Source organism: Vanellus vanellus (assembly GCF_965231255.1).
Source record: "Vanellus vanellus genome assembly, chromosome: 4".
NCBI classification, from domain to species: Eukaryota; Metazoa; Chordata; class Aves; order Charadriiformes; family Charadriidae; genus Vanellus; species Vanellus vanellus.
This window is the reverse complement of record NC_138909.1, coordinates 75,243,898-75,264,929: the sequence shown is the minus strand read 5'-3', so window position 1 is coordinate 75,264,929 and position 21,032 is coordinate 75,243,898. Positions and strand designations below refer to the sequence as shown.

General features: G+C 39.2%; 1 protein-coding gene across 1 annotated transcript in view; it reads left to right on the top strand.

The window, feature by feature from the left end:
• SGCZ (sarcoglycan zeta) overlaps nucleotides 1–9,532 on the top strand; it is a gene marked incomplete at both ends in the record, with an annotated part of 532,526 nt that extends 522,994 nt beyond the window's left edge. Inside the window, 1 exon segment of the mRNA XM_082483107.1 lies at nucleotides 9,281–9,532. Coding sequence (XP_082339233.1) covers nucleotides 9,281–9,532 — 252 coding nt within the window.
• Between the last annotated feature and the right edge of the window lie 11,500 nt (nucleotides 9,533–21,032).

The following is a 21,032-nucleotide window of genomic DNA, read 5'->3' as shown; positions in this document are numbered from 1 at the left end:
TTTTTCTTTTTTTTTGTCTCTAAAATACTGCAGCGGAGGTTTTGGAAGGAAAAAAAAATCACTTTGAGTTGATGAGGTCAAAACAGTCTGAATTAAGAAGTGATTAAATAATCATATTTGATACCAGAGGAATTTGGGGAAAATTGATTTTTGGAACACATGGTAGGTAATAGTAAGGTAATTGTTTACAGCTGCTTCTGATAGGTGTCCAGGATAGATCTCATGCCATGCAGAGTTTCCTGATTCCCAGAGACAGATTAAGGCATTCTCTTAAAATAAATAAAAAATATGGGACCGAGATGGAGCTTTTAAAGTCAGCTACTAAAGAGGTAACAAAGCAGTGGGGGTTTGGAAATTACCTACTGATAAAGGTAAGTAAGACTCATAAAGGTCTTCCAGATAGTGATTGTGATTAGTTATAGGGTCATGGCCTGCACTGTGTGAATTCTCAGATGTTCTAAATTAACAAAGTTGAAGTCTTACTAAGTCACAGGACTTTACATCTTGTTCATCATAGGGAGTCCTCTGTAGAACAGACATACCAGTAAGGCATCAGGATCGTGTGGGCATCTGGAGCACACAATAGCACGTTAGACCATGGTGATTTATTAGAATTAGTTAGGGAAGGCTGCCTTCTACTCGAATAAGTTTGATTAGTCAAAGCGAGATCTCATAAAAAAGGACACCTTTTGCATTTGTTGAGGTTGGTAGTGTAATCTTAGTATGTCTGGTGCTTCAGACTTTGGTTGTCCAGCCGCGTGGAGGTATGAAAAACTATCAAAACACTGCAAAAGGCTTTTTTTTTTTTTACAACGAATTTAGAAAGTCCATATTCTGTATGAGTTTTTCTTAGATGCTGAATGGATGACAAATTCAGGTGTAGAAGATGAGTTTCTCATCCTGGAATGACTCTGGCTGCTAATATAAGGGGAATTCCACATTTTAGGTGGAATGATGCAAACCAAAATTTTCTCTGTAAGGCTGAATTAAATTATTTTGACTTTTAAAAATTTTCCCATATTATAATAAGCATCAAAATACTGAATTAATTAATAATGGGGAAAAAGGAGTGCTAAACACACATGCTTACATTACAATGCACAGACACTGCACCAATACATGGAATATATATATTTGTGTGTATACATATAATGTAAAGAATCTGTCAGTGGCATACCGTATTCCAAGCAGTCAAAAAGGTGAATTGTCTGTTCCTTGTCTTAAACCTGTTCATACCATTGTTTTCAGCTTAGGTGAAATTTTGCAGCTTGTTCTTGATGCTTAATATAAGCTTCCCGAGTGCAAAGAAGATCTTCAGTTGGGGCTGCATTGTTCTCTGTCACTCGGTTTTCTTTTCTCTCATTGTGTTTTATCTTAATAATGACAAGCATGTGAAATACTAAGGTTCTACATGCTAATTATTATGTGAGAGAAAATCTCAAATCTTCTGTTTTATCTTAACAGAACTGAATAGAGAGGAGTTATCAGCTGTGTACAGAGCTGATTGTAACTTGACATTGTTAGCTGTACTGGGAATCCAAGCCATATCAATCAAATCAAGCTGTCACTCACGGGGTTAAGCAAAGGAGCATCTGACACCTGACATGACTGAGTATCTTAAATTCCCATATTTAGGAGCTGTATACTCACAAAACTCCATTAACTTGTAAGAGACTTAACGTCCTGTTGTGGCAGAAACGCGGTAGAAATACTATTGTACTAAGCTTTTAGTATTATGGAAAGAAAAAAAAAAAAAGTGCTCGTTTCTGTGTTCTGTACCTCGGGCAACGTGTCTCCTTGTAAAAATGCCTACCCTTCCCTTCTGAAACGGCTTGCGGGGAGGCCTGAACTGATAACTCTGAACAGGATCATCTGTTTAATAGAATAGTTGTTTGCTAACATCAGACTCGGCCACTGTCAAACTATGCTAGATACAATGCCAGTCGTGGTCATAGTTTGTCTGCCGTCTACAACGTCACTTGCACTGGCAGGGTGGCATCACAGTGGTGCATCTAAAACTGTAGAGACGCACAGTGGACAGCACAGAGTCGGAGCAGCATTTGATCTCGCCCTTTATGACTATGGATTTGATTTTTTTCCTCCACGGTCAATACCGTGTAAATACTCTGTGCAAATGAGAATTAGCTCTGCGTCCAAATGTGTGGGTTTTAAGCTCTGCATCAATATGCATGTTCTGAGGATATAAATCAGTCATGGGCGTTGCTTGATGATGAGTAGCACTGAAAGTCTCTATATAATTTTTTTCATGGGCCACTGTTTTTTCCCTGCCGCTTACATTATCTTCTGTAAAAACTTTGATTATAACCTCTGTACCACTGACTCAAACTCCAGCTTTTCCTCAGGCCTTTCCCTTCTTTATAGAGTTAAAACATTTAGCTCTCCATCTCTTCGTTAAAGTGTAGTTAGTAACTCAAATTCAGGGAAACAGAACTTCTTATTTTAAGCGTTCACCTTAATATTTGTCTTTTCCTGCCATTATTAAGCATTACCATTCTTCAACCTACCTGTGAAGACATTCAAGACTTGTACATTATAGGAAAAAAAGCACAGCTGTTTTTTTGTTTGTGTGTTTTGTGGTTTTTTTTTTTTTTTTTTCTTTTGAGACATAGTAAATTTAGCAGGAACCTAAATACTGGAAGAAAAAATAAATCTCTTAAATTTCCTCAAATCTATCTAAAATGTTCTATATTCCTGTGATTGCCTTCCTCAAACCGTTTCCAATTGCTTCATTAACACTACCTAATTTCTCTGAATCCTTTTTAGAAGTCTTCACTTTTAAAGGTCTTAATCCACTTTGTTTTCAGAGTCCCTTTTTCCATTGCATCCTTTTCCTTTCCATGCTCTACAGACACCGATATAAACCATTTTTGGTCACCCTGCACTGGTGTCCTGTTTCTCCTTCTCATTCCCAATAATTTCTCTCCATTTCAGATATTACAGTGTTGCTGCTATTGTGATATTTGAGCATTCCTAAAGGTGATAATCACAGTCACCGGAGATTAATAACTTCTGTGATTATTTTTCCCAAAGAAATTTCAAATGTCATTTCGAAATGCTGCGTAAGGACTATATGCTGCTTAACTTCACTCTCTTGAATTACTCTTTGGTACTCACTGTTTTTATTGCACAGTGCTACTTTCCTAAATCTGAAACTAAATTATCGAGGAAAAAGTTTAAAGTTTAATAAGTACATTAACAAGGAGAGCATAAATATGTGTATATCTTTTTCTTTTGGCAACTGTCATTTCTGATGCCATGTCTCAGTATTTCAGAGCCTTTTAGGAAGTATTTTGGACTTGAATGTTCTCTGATGCTGAGTGCCAAATGCTTATTACCAAATGCTATATAGATATAATGTGACCTTTAGATTTTTCAGTTGACAAAGACAAATTTAACATTTGTCACTTACATAGGCAGCAGAAATAGCCATTTCCTATGGAAGGCTGTTAGGCTAGGTTTTGTCCAAGTTGATTCCTGTTGCAGTAGGCTATACCTCTCGGGGCGAAAAGCCACCCTGTTTTCAAACCTCCATTGCCACCACAGTACCTAGCAAATTTTACCAGTGCTTAATGAATGTTTCTACTCAATGTACCTTATTTCTAGTCTGAATTTTAGTTCCACAAATTTTGTTTTAATCTTGACCGCTAGAAAAAGCGTTTTTTTTAATCAATTTTCATTTTCAATAAACGTTGTCTCATTGTGGTCACCTTCTCTTTTTGTCCCAAACAACCTACATTCATTAAGTCTTTTCTATTTTCCCTACCAGTCCTGTATTCATTCATGTCTGTCTTCTCTAAAGATTCCTCTATCGTACTTCTAATTTTGGAAAGTTGATGTTCTGTTATGAACTAAAAAGGTGATGTAAGATTTCAGGGTTTTCCTCGGGATGGGTGAAACCTTTCTTGAAGGTCTACAATGGCTTTAGGTCTGACCTCAGGAGATGTGTATGTACCTGGATTCTTGACACAACAGCACACTAGTGTTTTGGCTGTATTTGGCACTGCTTCTCTGATTATTTTTTTTACAGCTAAGTATATTCACTGTTTAGGATTCTGAATCCTAATCTCCAGAGCCTGTTCAGATTCACTACTCCTTTCACCCTTTTTGGCTTTACAGCTATAACTTTGCATTTTCTGTATAAAACTTTTATATAGTGTTTGCCTGACTCCAACTTACCAAAGGATTCAGATGGCAGCGTAATTGACTTCTGAGGTCTGGGAGAAAGCTTCAGGTAGCAGACCTGTGCCATCAGGTGTTCAGAGGCAAATCTGTTGTTCTGCTCTTAGGTGTGTCCCCGTAAGGGAGAAGTTCGAAGTCACTTGCACAGAAGAGCTGTTCAAGACGAACGAGTCCACCTCATTCCTATATGGGTCTTCTTATTTTATACTGCAAATGCCTTTGCTTTATTTACTTTGCAGAAGAAGGAAAGATTTAAAATTGTATTATCGCAAAGGAAAAAAAATCTATAACCTATGGAAATACTTATTGTCTCTCTTAACACAGTTTTTTGCCTCTGCACACCACGCTCCACACTCATGCTCGGCTTCTCACACAATTTTCTCTTGAGATAGGAACCAGAATTCTTTCAAGTCTGTTTTGTAGAGTTGTGATTGTTCTGGTTTCTGGTTTACAGTCATTCTGGGCATGTATAATGAAGAGGCTGAGCCATACTTCTCTCAGCCTTCGGTTCTGATTTTGTCCTTCAGTAGTTCTTAAACTTCGTTTTGGTTTTGCATCCCACCTGTTTCACAGACCTCTTAGCTGAGGTATCTCAATGTATTCATGCTGTAAACATTCCAAAAATATTTGCCAGTATGTGGCATTCATACCTCAATTCAGAGTTGCTCAGATCTGTCACAGTATGATAGATAAACCTTTTGTCTGAGGGAGATGCACTTGCCAGCATGATATCCTTTTGAGATAAGCAGGTCAGGCTACAGGCATGCTTGTGAATAATCATCGTTGTTACGTTACTTTTTACCCTTAGTCCATGCCTTATGCTAGCTTCCCCATCTTCATACTCAGCCTTCATACCGATATTACTATATTTATAAAAATTAACATCCAATTTGAAGGTATGCTTTCAAAGAGAAGAGATTATGTTTTCATTTATGTTTCAAGCCTCATGCCTGCCTCTAATGTTGTAAAAATAATAAAGGGGTGTAAGACTTACCTGAAATTACTAGTTCACAGGGTAATGTTTTCCTCTTTGCTTGAGATATGCCGAGCTGTAAGGGCGAATACTGAGGAAATTAAAGGCTTTTCTCTGGCAGCAGGCAAATTTCATTTTATTCAGTTTTTTAGCTAAACTGCCAATTCCCTCTAACATGGAGGGGAAACCCAGCAAAATGCCTCTTGAATGCCCCTGTGAATTCTCCTGATAGCTTTCAAAAGGTCCATTTTCAGTGAACCGGGACACTCAAAAGAAAATAACTGGTCTCTGTTATCCCAGGTTTGCCTTTCACAGCATGGTGACAATGAGAGAGAAAGAGCAGCCTGGTGGACAGAACAACTGATAGAATGGGTTGTTGAGTATCAGTAAAGGTGGAAAACGTCTGTCCCTAGCAACCTTTGTGAAGAGTGGACACACTGAATAAACTTCTGAAGGAAACCGAAATAAATATAAGAGCTCAGAGAAGGATTTTAGAAGAGCAAGGATTGATCAAAATATTAAAAGGGCTGCGTTCAACTCTTCGGGGAATGCTGAAGTCGGAGAGCTACAACGTGCATTGACGAAATGTGCCAAGTAGGTCATATGAATACTTTGGATATTTTTTTTTAAGGGAAGGCACAGTAATGTAATACAACCTTTGCCATTTAATGCAGGCATTTTTCTAGATAGAAGTTTTGGAGATTCTTGGCATACTACACACGAAACAAATCCACAGCAAGCAGTGCTTACGGGTATTTTTATTCTGCACTTCTGCACTTTAGCTTTTGGAACACCATAGTCTGCCGAAGTTCTTGTGTGCATGTGATTATATCTTTACCTTCAATACCAACCCCACATGCAACCATTCCTGCAGTGCTTTGTGAATACTTTTGGTCAAGTTTCTGTATGTGGGAGCTCAGGGATCACTAGAATTGGAAATCAGTCTGGTTTAAAATTCCGTTTTCACCTGTACAAGCAAGGCTCAAGCGAGCTAAAGATAGACCTCAAGCTGTCAGGGAGAAATTTCTAGTTTTCCTTGAAATATCCTCCTATGTGTAGAGAATGGAGACGTTTCTGAAGATGTGCATCACATACTTGCAAAGATCAGCATAGATCTGAGGTTGGCAATACCAGGGCTTGTGTGAAGCAGAAAGACAAGATTGCAGCAGGCTTACCAGAGGAGGAAATTAGAGCAAACTCTAACCCCGAGTTTCTCACTAGGTTTAACTCTAAGCTGTGGCGAATTAGATGCCCGTCACCTTCTGGAAATCAACAGAGGACACTTTTTTAAGAACAAGGACTGGTCCTCACTGAGAATAGAGATACTGATGCTAGTGAACCATGAAAAAGCCAAGGCTGGACAGACCTACACAGTCAATGTATCGGTGGACAAGGGAATGCTGCAATTAAAAGGATGGCATAAAAGGGGGAAGAGCTTTAAATATTCTTCCTTTGAACCATCTTCTGTCATGTGCACAAAAAGAGGACAGCTTGTTGGCTCTGCTGTTGCCAAGTAGAGGTGAAAAAAACACTGACAGTGTGTTTGTGCACTGATGTGGTGTAAAAGCCTATTTAAGTGTTATGAAGAAAAATGTTAGACTTGTGCAGAAGCCCAAAATGAACTGATGTGATGGCTTGTGCATATGATTTCAGATCTCAGAACAGAATAAGTGACTAAGCATTTTGTTAGAGGTCAGAAAAACTGAGTAGTGATCAGGATGTGTTTTGGCTATCTGAAATAACAGATCAAGAAATTATGGATTGAAGCACCACAGGAAAAAAAAAAACCCAAACATTTGTCTGCCAAGAATACTCAATTCAATTCTAAGTAGGTTGTACCATGGGCTTATATATTTGCATCAAATAATTTCTTTACTATTCGTAATTATGCTCGGCAATCTGCACTTAAAGCGTATTCATCATATGGCAAAACAGCAGTGGAGATCCCCAGAGCAGTGCCACCTCTTCACAGACGTTATTAACCAGAGGTGGCTTGCTGCATAACAGTGACTTTTAAAAATTTCACTAGTGGTGCCCTGCCTGCACTGGTTTTATGCAGGATATTCAAAAACACCCTGTCACGGAACCACAGAGTTTCAGAGTTGGAAGGGACCTCTAGAGACCATCTAGCCCAACTCCCCTGCCAGAGCAGGATTGCCCAGAGCACATTACTCAGGACTGCATCCAGGTGGGTCTTGAAAACCTCCAGAGAAGGGGACTCCACAGCCTCCCTGGGCAGCCTGTGCCAGTGCTCTGGCACCTGAACCGTAAAGAAGTGTTTCCGTGTATTTGAACGGAACTTCCTGTGTTCTAACTTGTGCCCATTGCCCCTCGTCCTGTCACTGGGAACCATTGAAAAGAGCCTGGCTCCATCCTCCTTCAACCCACCCTTTAGATACTTGTACGCCATAATAAGGTCTCCCCTCAGCCTTCTCTTCTCCAGGCTAAAGAGTCCCAGCTCTCTCAGCCTTTCCTCATAAGGCAGATGCTCCAAGCCCTTAACCATCTTAGTTGCCCTTCACTGGACTCGCTCCAGCAGTTCCCTGTCCCTCTTGAACCGGGGAGCCCAAAACTGGACACAGTATTCCAGTTGTGGCCTCACCAGTTCAGAGTACAGGGGGAGAATGACCTCCCTCGACCTACTGGCCACACTCTTCCCTATGCAGCCCAGGATTCCATTGGCCTTTTTGGCGACAAGGGCACATTGCTGGGCCATGGATAATTTACTGTCTACCACGACCCCCAGATCCTTCTCCTCCGAGCTACTTCCCAGCAGGTCAGCCCCTAACCTGTACTGGTGCCTAGCACTCTTCCTCCCCAGGTGCAGGACCTTGCACGTGCTTTTGTTGAACCTGTCCATCTTACCCAGGCAACAGCATATCTCTTTCAGCAGTTTTCATTGTGCAATCCATTGCATGTAGTAGCATTCGCAAAAAAAAAAAAAAAAAAAAAATATTTCCCCTGCTGAGATCATGAGCATTTGCTACGCTCTGCTCAACCAGCCAATTCTCTGCTGTTGAAGCAGCTTACATCCCGGGGAGTGCCTGCTGAGGAGCTGAAGGGAGTTTGTCACGCAACTCCAGGAAAATGCCTTTTTTTTTTTTTTTTTTTTTTTTTAAGGTTCTGAAGTGATGGCGGCGTGTCACAGATTGACATCACAGATCTTGTGCACCCAGCAAGGCATTAAGCTGCTGGTTCACCATGACGAGTTTCTCGGAAATCATTTACATGGCTGATGATCTTCACACACTGTCATCCTGCTCCTTGCTGTCCCCAGCTATTTCTCTCGCTGTTAGAGTGGGGCTTCAAAATGCAAAGTATTTAGTCGGAGCAGGCTGAGGACCGCTGAAGTCTTTTATTTATTTTTTTTTCCCCAGAGTCCAGGGTTTTGACAGCAAACTAAGGACACCAAATAAACCCACGGGAGATTGAGGTGGGGGAAAAAGGAATATGACACCCCATTTCGGCTGTCAAAGAAGAGATGTCACGCACATGGAGAGACCACCACTGTGTGCCGACCGGTGCAGGTGGACCAGAGGGCCTTCAGTGAGCCTGAGGCCATGGTATCTCACATGGCTTTGAAACTGTCAGGAGCACTGTTTAGGCAGAGGCAGATCAGTGTGGCTGCAGGCTGCTTGGCACAGCTCTTCCAGGGCGGTTTGCGAGCAGGGTATTTTCTGGTAGAGCTCCGCTGGGGTTTGGTTTTTAAGGTTTTAATCTTGTGCCTTCTAAACAGTCTCATATCCCTTGCCTTGGTCTATCCGTGCTTCCTGGATGTTTTTAGCTGTGTAGAATTCCAATAATATTTTTAGGTCAGGGGCCCCCTCTTTTGACCTTGCCAAAGAATTTGCAAAAAGATCAGTTTTCCTCTGTTGACCACTGATGTGAGGGAGTGTTTCCCCATCTCCCTTCCGAAGTGGACTTTGGTGGTATCATCAGCCTGAATGGGTGTCTCTGGGCTGCCAGGCTTCTCAGCTGGTAGGACGGTTGAGTAATCGGCTCTTTAGACCACTGAAAAAAAACCCCAGTCCTTGTGTAGCCCACCTAATGGGCTGCAAGTTGGGCTGCGTTCTTCTCGGCTCTCTCTGGTGTTGCCCACTGCCTCAGGCAGCCATCTCTGCCACCGGCTGGCTCCCTCACTTGTGGGAAGAAGGTGTGGGTGCTTTCCCAGCTGCTGGGCTACCAGATCTGCCTGCCAGGGGATCAGTGATGCACTGTGTTTGCCGGCTCCATCGGTGGCAACTTCCCTGGGGCTACCCAGAAAGCCAAGCAGCCCAGCTGGTGGTCACCCAGCTGGTGGGCTTGATGCCAGAACTTCTGGTTGCCAAGGATGTGGCTGAAGAGCTGGAGTTTAAATAACAAACGCAGTGTATGCTTAGGGCACGAACTCTCTGGGCATGCCACTTTCTGCTTTCGGGGTGGTTTTTCTGGGCTTATTCTCTTGCATATCCTAGGTGAGGATTCAAATGACTTCTGCTCTCTGATCTGATAAAATGGTAAAATTTTTTTGCCAAGGTACATTATTAAGTTCTTTTCCTTTTTGTATTTCAATAGTTTCACAAATAACATTGGAAGTGACACTGAAAGCTGTATTTTAGCTTTGACCTTCAATGCCGGTTGCAAATAAAGGAAAGGACCACAGTGCAGATGGAAAGCAAGTCTTTTCATATTGTGTCTATTGCAAGACTATGTGAGCTGACCAGGCAGCTCCAGATAAAAGGAGGGTTTTGTTTGTGTTTTTTTTTTTGTTTTGTGTTGGGTTTTTTTGTTGTTTTTTTTTTTTCTAGAGCAAAAATGATACAAAGGCTTTTTTTACTTGTTTTGCTTTTATGTGATGCAGGTTTTCTTGAGTGATATTATTTGCTTTATCTCTGTTTACAATGACCAAGTAAAATGTGATTGTAAAAATGTGCACACTTGATAAATACTAGAGATAAATCTGAAAGTATTTGAAGAAAGTTGACTTTCTATTTATTTAAAGTTTCAGCCTTAATATTACTTTGTCTGTAATGTCATATTCAGAAACAAAAGATTAAGGAGTTGCTGTAACTTTGAGATCCTACATATCTGGATATAGATAATAGAGAGTTATAGAAATATGAAGGTACAGAAATAATCAGGTTTTTCAGCTGTTACAAATCATATAGCATGTGATGCTTTGATTAAATAGTTGTCTAGTATTCGCAGAGATCTATGTCAACTAAGTAGAGCAGAAAGTCATGTTTTTCTTGTCTGCTTTTGGACATTTTCTTCATTCTTTTCTCACCTGATGTTATAATCTACAATATTTTGAATAACTTAAGTTTAGAGGAGAAAACTATCAACATGTGACTACCAAATATTCTTATGCTATGACTGTAGGTGCAATAAATAGTAGATAATGGCATTTTGTTTCTAATGGTTAGCTTTTAATTGATTTTATTTTTCTGCGTTTCTAACTGTATGTAAAATTATGAAACTTGAGAATATTCACAACATTCTAGTTGTGAGTAGAAAGCATGTTGATGCACACTAAAGGATCTGTAATATGTTCTGGATGGAAACAAACCAAAAAAAAGGCTGATGGCATGTCTCATCAATATTTTGTAGCCAACTCTGAACAGAGTTAGGCAGTAGGAATGTGGAGGCTCAAAAGCCCTAAAAAGCAGATTTGTGAAGCACTGACAGAGAAGTGGTTTAGTGTTTCAGTACCAGCAGGCTTTTTTCAACTGTTGCCTTGCATCTTCCTTTTCCCACTTTTACAATTCATCCAAGAGGGTGGGAGGCTGCTCAATGACTGCCCGTGGTTAGGACTAAAAAATGTATTTTATGGATTCTCATGCTCCTCCATGCCCCATGCCTTCTTAAATGAACAGTGCATCACAATAGGGCTTATTTTCCACTTTTTATTTATTACTTGCAGGGTTAGCTAAGAATTGAGTGAGACTGGAACCGCTTATTCTCAAAATAGGGAACTTTTATGAGACATTTGAGTCAACAATTGCAGAGTTCCTAAATCATGTGCTCTGAGACTTGCTCATGTCCCATTGATAGTGATGTGTGATATTTCTTCAGCTTCTGTGACTGAGATAGAAATAAAGAAAAAGGCAGAGCAAAAACATAACTAATTAATAATAGCAATATTTCTTCAAAGGGCTTAATTTTCTGATTTCCACATTTGCCAAATATCTTTTCTACCCTGAATATGGGAAATGCATCAAAATACCTGATCTTAAACAGACTTTTACCTTTAAGTTCCATCTGAATGCCAAATAAATGCCTTACCCACCAAAACATTCGTTTCCCCTGATAAATCTGTACAATATATGTAAACTTGCAAATGATTTTTGAATCTCTTGCGTCGAGATTTGGTTTTAATCAGGCCGGGTAGATTTTTGCATTTTGCACATTTGTGTGAGATTTTCTTGAAGTTGTGGAGGGCAGTCTTTACTGCAGGTAAACCAGCTAGTGAAAAGAATCATTTTTAGTGTTTCCATATAATTGCAAATATTATAAACGTTCAGTGAATTTGCGGTTAGATGTTTCCATTTAAATATATTTGCCTTTTTAAAAGCACACAATAAAATACCATATGTAAATTTCCTTCATACTAACCTATATCAGGGATAATTCAATTTCGGCAGAATCATTTCAGATTTACTTGGACACGTGTGAGTTTAGTATGCAGCCCGTAATGCCCAGTCCTTAAACTATACTTTTCACAAAGGAGAAACAAACAAGTTAAACTATCAAAATACTACCATAATACAGAATTTGACAATACTCCATGATTATCAAAGACTTTAATCACATATTAAATCTAACCATGAGGTATTTGGTTCTTTTATCCTCAGAATGAATTAACTGTATTGAGTGTTTGTAAATGGTAATTGTTCAGGTCGTGTGAATTACATTGTTAATGCTTAAATAGTTTTCAATACTTTCTTGCCCCTTATTTGTTGGTTGGGCCATTTTCATGTATATGCTCAGCACTGACAAAGCATCAGTTGAAATTCTGCGTTCAGTTTTGTCCCTGAATTTAAAGAAAAAAATAGTATCCATTTGGAAGGATTCAAAAGGGGTGTAACAAAAATGAGCAGAGATCTACAACGTAACACTTATGAAGAAATTATGGAAACTTTTTAAGTGTGTGACCTGAGCAGGTTATGGAGTCTCCAGAGCTGGCGGTGTTTCAAAACAACTTAATGACCAGGGGTTAGACTAGATAACCTTTTTCTCTCCTTCAGCTCAATGATCCTGTGTAAAGTGTTAGAAAATGAAAATGTCGTTGGTCTCATAGTTACTGATAAAAAAAAAAAAAAAAATTGCAATGTAGCAGGCATTTTTAAGTCCTGTAAATAGTGTTATTGAAAGATTCCTCGGAGACACAAGCAATTCTTTGGAATTGCTTCTCGACAAGCTCTTACATGTGAATTTTCCATTATCCAGTTAGAACAGTTCAGCATACTTTGCCATTAGGCATCCAATTTGCGAGTATTTGTCTGGAGAGCTATTGCCAGTGCTGGTGATTTGTTTCCTGGAGGAAAATGGCACTACGCTATCTAATCAGCATTTGGAAGAACGTTCCAGTTTTGAGGCAGGAACGGGGGAGACTCGTAGGCACGAAGCCTTCTGAGCAGCTCCTGTGAAGGGCTCCCATTCCTGCCGCTATCGTAAGGAGCGTCACACGCGGTGTTATGGCAGACAGGATGCGAGATGTGGCACTTCGCACGCTCGGTGCGGAGCTGTCGGGAGACCGGGCATTGGGACGCTGAGGAGGAAGGGAAAGAAAGGTAACACTTGTGCACACCTTCCAAGTTGTCTCATTCTCCTCGGCCACAGCTGAGGATCTGTGACGGCAGCTAAAGTAGAATGGCTTTTGGCACACTTTATCTTGGCCTCGCTGGTATGTGCAAGCGTGATGGCTCCAAAGTTCCTAAGCAAAGAATATAATATGGAAGTATACCTATGCAAAATATATCAGGGTCAGCTTCAGTGCCTGTCTTGCAGAATGATTAGCGATCAGTGACTCTAAGAAAAATCCCGACAGTCGCTCCTTTATGGGCATCTTCAGATCAGTGGTTTTGATTTCTGTGTTAATACATGTGCAAACACGCTCTGTTCCTCGCACTGTATCCAGTCCTTTTGCTATAGATCTTCTTGATTGTCATATCTGCAGAGGGAATCTTGAGGGCTAATCCCAGCACTTATTTATATCTTAATCATAATAAAGAGGCGTTGCTAACAGAATTCTGTACGGAGCCTAGAGAAACTAAAAGTGAGGGGGGAATTTTACAAAATAACACCACAAAACTGTAAAGCATCTGGGCAACGCTGGCTGTCCTGAGGGAAGTAGATTTTTTTTTTTTTTTTTTTTTGTGCCAGAGTCTTGCTTTACTAGGCTTTTTCAAATTAGAGAGATAGCTTAGCCCTGCGCAGTGAGCCTAGCGCGGTGATAGATGACAGTTCATCTTTGCAGGTACACTAACCCTTTAGAAGCCTACCATAATCCCTCTGGATTAATGAACAAAAAAAAATTAAAATATTCAGAATAAGAGGCCTCTATCTTTTTGTTTGCACTGTTCTTTTGCAAACTAAAGTTATTAAAACTTTTTTTGGGGAAAAAAAAAAAAGGTTAGGGTTGGTTCAGCAGTTCCAATTAATTTGCCGTTTCATCAACTGGTTTAAAATTAAAGGTGACACAGAAATAGGTGCAGCTGTTCTTAGACACTTGTTTTCCTACTTTTTCTCCAGGGTCCAGAAGACTATGATTGAAACAGGTAAATCTTCATTAGTTTCTTACATTGAATAATAAGTTCATATATCTTGAACTTTCCTGCTAAATTTTGAAATTATTTTTCATTAAGAATATAATAGTAGTCACGTCTTCATTAGATCTGTTTTTCTACATGGATTAAAATGGATGTGCAAGTCCTTTGTATCTAATTTAAACAAATTTTGTCATGGAGTCCCTTGCAGCTATTTTTGGGGCATTTGTTAGATAACCATGAAAAAGTGGCAATATGGTGGAAGAAAAAAAAAAAAGGAAAAAAAAAAAAAAACAACCAACCCCCAAACAAACCAACCTTGATGGTTCTAAAAAGAACTGGAGCAGTCTGTTAGTGGCTGCTTACAAGAGCTGGGGTGCTTTTACGTTGTTGTTTCTCTCTCTTACTACTACAAAGACAAAATATACTGTAATTCTACTTATTTTAAATGTGCATTACTACTTAGTTTTACAGGTACTATCTTGTAAGTATAGCAGAAACGCAGCTAATACCTCTGAGTATTTTTTTTTTTTTTTTTTGTCAGTTGCCTCTAGGCTTTCTACTTCTTTGAAAATGTAAGATGTTGCTGACACAGGACTTCTCTGCAAAAAGACCCAATATAGAAATTCATGTTTTAGACGAAAAGCATTGTGGAAAATCCTTTGGCAAGAAAAGGTTTTGATCTGAACCCTAAAGGTTAATTTTAATAGTTTGGGGTGAAATCCAAATAAAATTAACATTTATTTCATTTGACTTTAATTTAATCATAAGTAAAATTTGTGAAAGTATAAAGTATTTAAATGGAACCTTTTTAAAGGATAAAGAGAAAAAAGTCACCTGAGAAGGAAGGACATTTATCCTCTAATGTCCTAAAATTTCCTTCAATTCAGCAAGTCTCCAGAGATTATAAACTGAAATAGCAAAATCTGAGTTTTATTCAGAGGTTCTTCAATATTTCTCTTCCTTTTTTTTTTTTTTTTTTTAACGTTCTCACAGATAAAACAACAGAACGAAAATAGTATATATTGTTATCTTCAGTTTCTACACTTCATCATTGCACCTGTAATTGACCAATGCAGTCAGTTTATAAACTCCTGGAAGAAAGTCAAGAGGGACTTAAAAGAACTTGAACTTTTGTACAAAGCTTAATATTGCTCTGTCTTTAACATTGCCAAGGGAAATGTCACGTCCTTATCCATGCTTACACAAATAGGTGTATTAAAGGCTCCTTAACAGTAGAATTGCTCTTATTTACTGCAGATTTTATATTCTATTACAGTTGGTAATATGTGATTCATATCTCTGTGGGACTTTTTTTTTTTTTCCCCTTTTCACCATCCAGAAGGAACATTGTCAGAGTTTTTTTTGCATAGACGGAGGATGTATTCTGGAAATCACGGAATCACAGAGTCTTCAGAGTTGGAAGGGACCTCTAGAGATCATCTAGCCCAACTCCCCTGCCAAAGCAGGATTGCCCAGAGCACATTACTCAGGACTGCATCCAGGCGGGGCTTGAAAATCTCCAGAGAAGGGGACTCCACAGCCTCCCTGGGCAGCCTGTGCCAGTGCTCTGTCACCTGAACCGTAAAGAAGTGTTTCCGTGTATTTGAACGGAACTCCCTGTGTTCTAACTTGTGCCCATTGCCCCTCGTCCTGTCACTGGGAACCATTGAAAAGAGCCTGGCTCCATCCTCCTTCAACCCACCCTTGAGATACTTGTACGCCAAAATATTTCAAATTTTATGTCATACTATCTTCTATTCTCATCACAAGGAACAGGATCGTTGGGAATAGATTTTCTGAGTGTTCAGAACATGGCAATTATTTTTCCGTGTCATATATATGTATGTATATGCCATTAAAATAGTTCACATAAACTACAGTATTTTGGGGAAAAGGAATGTCCAAATTTGTTAATAATTTGAACACTAACGTAATTCTAACACTACTTAATGCTAAAGACAGTTTTATAGATTCCTTTAAGAGGCTTTTTCCAGATTTATTTATTTAGGTACCAAAACTAGGCCACATGTGTCTAGCATAGGTGATATTTGACATGTCAACTGCGTTGACCACATATGATTGAAAACACGTCGTATTTCATGTGCTGTGATATCTCAGTGGCTCAGGAGGGACAAACAAGTGACTGGGCAAGAACATAACTTTCCCCCCACTGTTCTACCCTCTACATCATTTTTCTATATGGCAAAGACAGTATTAGTGTCTGTCCTCCAGTAAAACTATGAAGCTGGTGGTAGTGATCACAGTAGAAGTAAAGCGAAAAGGTTGTATCCTCAACTATTCAGTATTGACCAGATATCAACAGAACATTATGTTGTAACTCTTTATTTAATTTTTTTTAATGGTCAGACCTGCAGTGAGTTGTTTTTTTTCCTGGATAAGGATTCAGTAGGCAATACCTGTAAAACGCTGACTGAGGCTTCCTTTCCCTCACCTTCAACCTGAGGTGGCATCTTCTATAGGGATTGCCCGTACCTATCTCTGCAAATTCATTAATCTACCTGTGCAGAGCCAGCGATGCTCTGTCACCACACGGCCCCTCGGCCTTTCTCCAGCTTTTCCTCCTCCTCAGCTGTCAAACCGCGGGTGGGGAGCACCGCCTGATGAACCAGTACTGAGATTGACTGTGAATGCAAACAAGAAACAAATAAGCCGAAGTCCTTGGCCTTTGAAACAAGTGAGTATCGTCTGCCAAAAGGATCAGGTTCCCAGTTACACTGCCCTGTCCTCTGTCCGTTTCCAGTTGGCTCCACAGAAGTAACTAGGTCTGGACTAAGGCCTATGATTTTGGACAGCAATAAATTCTCTGTGTGCCCTATTTTTTGAGGTGTTTCTATATAAACACACAAGCTCCCAGTATCTCACAGCTTATTCTCTCTGCTGCGTGAATAAGGCTTATTCTTGTACGGCCTTGGCACTGTTCAGAGCAGGGGCACTTTTACATTCTGTGGTCAAATGGTAAACTTTATTTGAACCAAATGTGATATCACATGCTTTCCTTCAGTGATTTTGTATATTTTTTTTTTTAATATGTCTGCCACAGATTGTAGAAATGAAGGGAGCATTAACTTCTGATGGGCCCAGGACCACTAAAGCTAAATACGGCTGCCTGGTTACTAAATTTGGCTTAAAATTGTCTTGCTTAAAAAAAAAAAAAAGTAATTATCAAATGAAGTAATTGGGTAACCGTGTTCTGAAGGCTACAGTCTATGTGAGTGAATTAGGTACTTAGAAACATAAAGTGAAAAGAAATTCTTGGCTCCAGTTATTTTATTCAGGCAGAGCTGCAGTCCTTTAATCAAATTTAAAAAAAAAAAAAAAAAAAAGTAAGCAAACTTCAGTAAGTTCTTTTGCCAAAAGAAGCAAGAAGAAAGCCAAACCTCTTTCTTCTGTGAGAGTAAAGAGACAGGAACAGAAGGCATCACTAGTCATTTTGCACTCTCCTGTAGAATTATACTGAAGGGAAAATATCACTGAACAGTAGGGAAAATATAGAATTCATGAGCAAAGGAATATTAGTTATAATCTTTTCTTCCCATTGAAATTCTCAAAGCAGGAATCGTGAGTGCTGCATCATGATTGTAGTGACTTCTACTAGAAAATATCTGAAGCGCAGTAACGCTTTCCAGTCTCCTCCATTTCAATTCCTATCCGAGCATCAGTTCTCTGTCCGGTAGAGAAGTAGCCCTTCTCTGACACTGCGGCATCTCACGGGATTGTAATGGACAGTCAAAACTGGTTTAAGGTGGCTCTGCTGTTGTTCAGGTATGTTTTCCTTATAGCTCTGGCCTGATCTGACAGGTATTATTGTGATTACAAATTAAGTGAGCTCCCTGGAAATATTTTCTTAAGGTTTCCTCTAGCCCATAAGTTTCCTCTTATTTTGCTGGTTAATGAAAACTCCTTCGTCATCTCTCATTTTGTTCAACAAGTGTTCAACACCTCTGCAAAAGTGAATATGAATTCAACGGGAGGCTGTTGATCTGACTTTGATTTTGCAATTTATTGATCATTTTACAAAGCTAGATCATTATTCTCAACATGAACCACAGGTAGATTTTTTTTTTCATACCGTTGTATGTCATGCGCTGGATCAGTGGAGCACAGCTACGATTTTGCCCACTTTGCAGAACTCAAGTCCATACATTTTATCAATAATGGCCATTTCAATGAGAAATTATGCAGTTCTTTAAGTTTTTTCATTAACTAGCTAGCTTTAATTTCTTGCTGAGCAGAGGGGTTTTTTGTTTGTTTGTTTTGCAAAAGAAGAAGAAATTTTATTCCTCTGTGACACTGTACTGGAAAACATGGGCTTTCCTACATTTAGAGCTTGTCTCAAATGCTTTCTTCTGTACCCACAACACTTAACAATATTTCCTAAAGTTTGTTCAGACCTATGCAATTTTAAAATGCGCATGCACATATACATAGCTACTACACACCAGAGCTCTTTGTATGTGATAACAGATATTGGATTTCCACTTCCCTTCAATGTCTAAACTCTTGAAGGCAAATATTAGCCTAGCTAGAAAAGATGGAAAAACCTTTACAGAAACTCATGCATCTGTCCTTATGAATAAGGTCATCAAGCGACCTAAACTGTCCAGCCTACGTGGCCTGAATTCTAAAATTATTCTGAACCAGAGAAGTCCATGGGACAGATATTCCCGTAATACTAAAAGACTGTTCTGTAAATACTGGTGTTTGGGGGCAGGGGGAGTAGGGCACGCTGATCTACCTGTTTTGTACGCTCTCATTTCACAGGAAATAGCTACCAAAAAATAAGAGGTGTTAGGGTGATAATAGACAGCAGCAAGATGGGACTTCAGTGGGCGATAAACAACCACAACAAAAACGTGTGCAATTGGGAAATGACAAAGTCTGTTGCTGTTGATGCAGGGTAGATAGCTTGAGATTATCTTAATTTGATGCTGCCTATGAGATACACGCAGCATGCCAACCTGCTCAGGTTTATTCCCTATTCGATATTGTTGATTTCGAAGAGTGTAATACTGTGCCAAATATGGTTAAATACACTATTTTTTCCCAAATGTATAAGTCAATATTCAATGCTGTTCAGGTAATGTGTATCTAAGTGGTTGTAAAAAAGCTTAGGGACAAGAACTGTCCTTTTAAATTTTCCTTGTCTAATTAGAGTGAAGTAGAGCTCTGATCAACATTGAAACTGATAGAAAAAAGCAAATCAAATAAAATTCAGAATAATTTGAGAATACGTGGTGAAGAAGGCAAAGGGATAAAAGAGTAGTCGATCATGCTTGATAACGTTGCACTGTAAACAAGAGTTATGCGACATCAACTTGAAGCATTACAGCAATCTCTTCTTATCTTTACTAATATGTCAACTAAATGCACCATAAAGAGTTTCCATGCTTTGGCCTAATCCACAGAAGTTTGATCTGTTCTTGTTAAGGAAAAAAAATAAATAAAAGAACTCGGTTTCATTTCATGACAGTAGAGGCGCAAGCACCTGCTGAACATGTTCTTTCTATATTGTGTTTTTATATTGTTTTGCTTTGGTTTATTTACGTGAGAATGATCATGGTGTGGAAATTACTACAAGTAATGCATTGCCTTTCTGCCTATAGACAAGAGCGGGCTGAATCTGCCAGGTGAGGTGTTTGAAGAAGTGTATTTACTAAGTTGTTCTGGCTGCTTGCGTTTCATCTTATTTTATCTCCTTTGCCACTCAACAATGTGAACAGACAAACAGAGTCTGACACGCAAAAAAAGGGAACTAAAAAGGGAAAGAAAGAGTCAAGAATAGTCAGTAAGAATATTGGACTAATGTGCTGTCAGCTGAGAAACTAAGACAAAGAAGGTTGTATCGCTACTTGTAGTGTTGTTATTAATAGCATATGCAACAAATTCATTTGACTCGGGTGAGATTAATTTGATCAGCAGTTGATTTTTAAAAATAATGTAATTTATTACTCATTTTATTAAAAGTCTCAATCCAGTATAGTGGAAAATAACATAAAAGCCAGCACATGTAAGCAATCTGTCACTCCAGAGTATCACTTTTTTGCTATTGATAAGATTATTCTGAAGAAGTATGACTAAGATAAACTAAAAAGCTCTAAACCGAAAACCATTTCCATGGTAAATTTTAACATTCTTTTGGGAGAGAAACATTTCTAGGCTGCTAAGTCATGCTAGTATCAATCATAAGGGAAGCACTTCTTTAATTAGGCACATGTTCTAAAAAAAGGGAAAGAGAGATGTTGTATAATTGAGCTGTTGAGCAGCTCCACCTCTCAATCTGAAATGTATATTCACTCTAGCACAGGTCAGCAACTGGCTGTCAAACCTTTCAACACTTCTCTGCAGGAATGGTCTGTGTCTTTCCAATTCTGGGAAGATTCAATTTGGTCATTGGCAGAAGTTTCCAGTATTACTTGAAATTCATCCAGTCAAATGAATTCGACATTCCTGAGCGTGAATGCTGACAGCCAAGAGCAGTGCCAACATTAATTTATCCTTATATATGAGCATAATGTCATGGAAGGCCAATTTACCCAGTCTGTCTCCCAGACAGCACACAATCGTTACTGTGTTTCTAGCAGGTTCTTTTCCTAGGCTAGTTTAAGAGATTATCTTGTCCTTGAATATGTGATAGGAAGGGATGGCTGATACATATCTAAGCCTTTCCTTAATTTGCTTTGGTTTACATCAGCAGGCACAAGGCAGGTAATCGCTGCCTTCTTTGCATAGAACTCCGCTATTACTACTGAAGAAACTGAATGTTAATCTTGGATTTGAAAAGAAATTTAGCTAAAACTGTACCCTCCAAATGGTCCCGAAGAAACAGTGTAAACTGAAAATCCTTGTTTGCCCATTACTGTTTCAGTGCTCTTGAGATCTTTATCAACATCCTCTCAAAGAGAACAGAAAAAGATTTAAGCACTCTAGAGTCAAGTCAAAAGTGTCCAACCAAGTTCAGCATGCAGAAGCATTAAATTTTTTTTTTTTTTCTTTCTCCAAATTTTCAGTCCCCTTTTAGCCAGGACTCCACTAGGTTGTCTGGACCTCTCACCCTCACTTTCTGTATTACCTTGGTCAGACTACACATA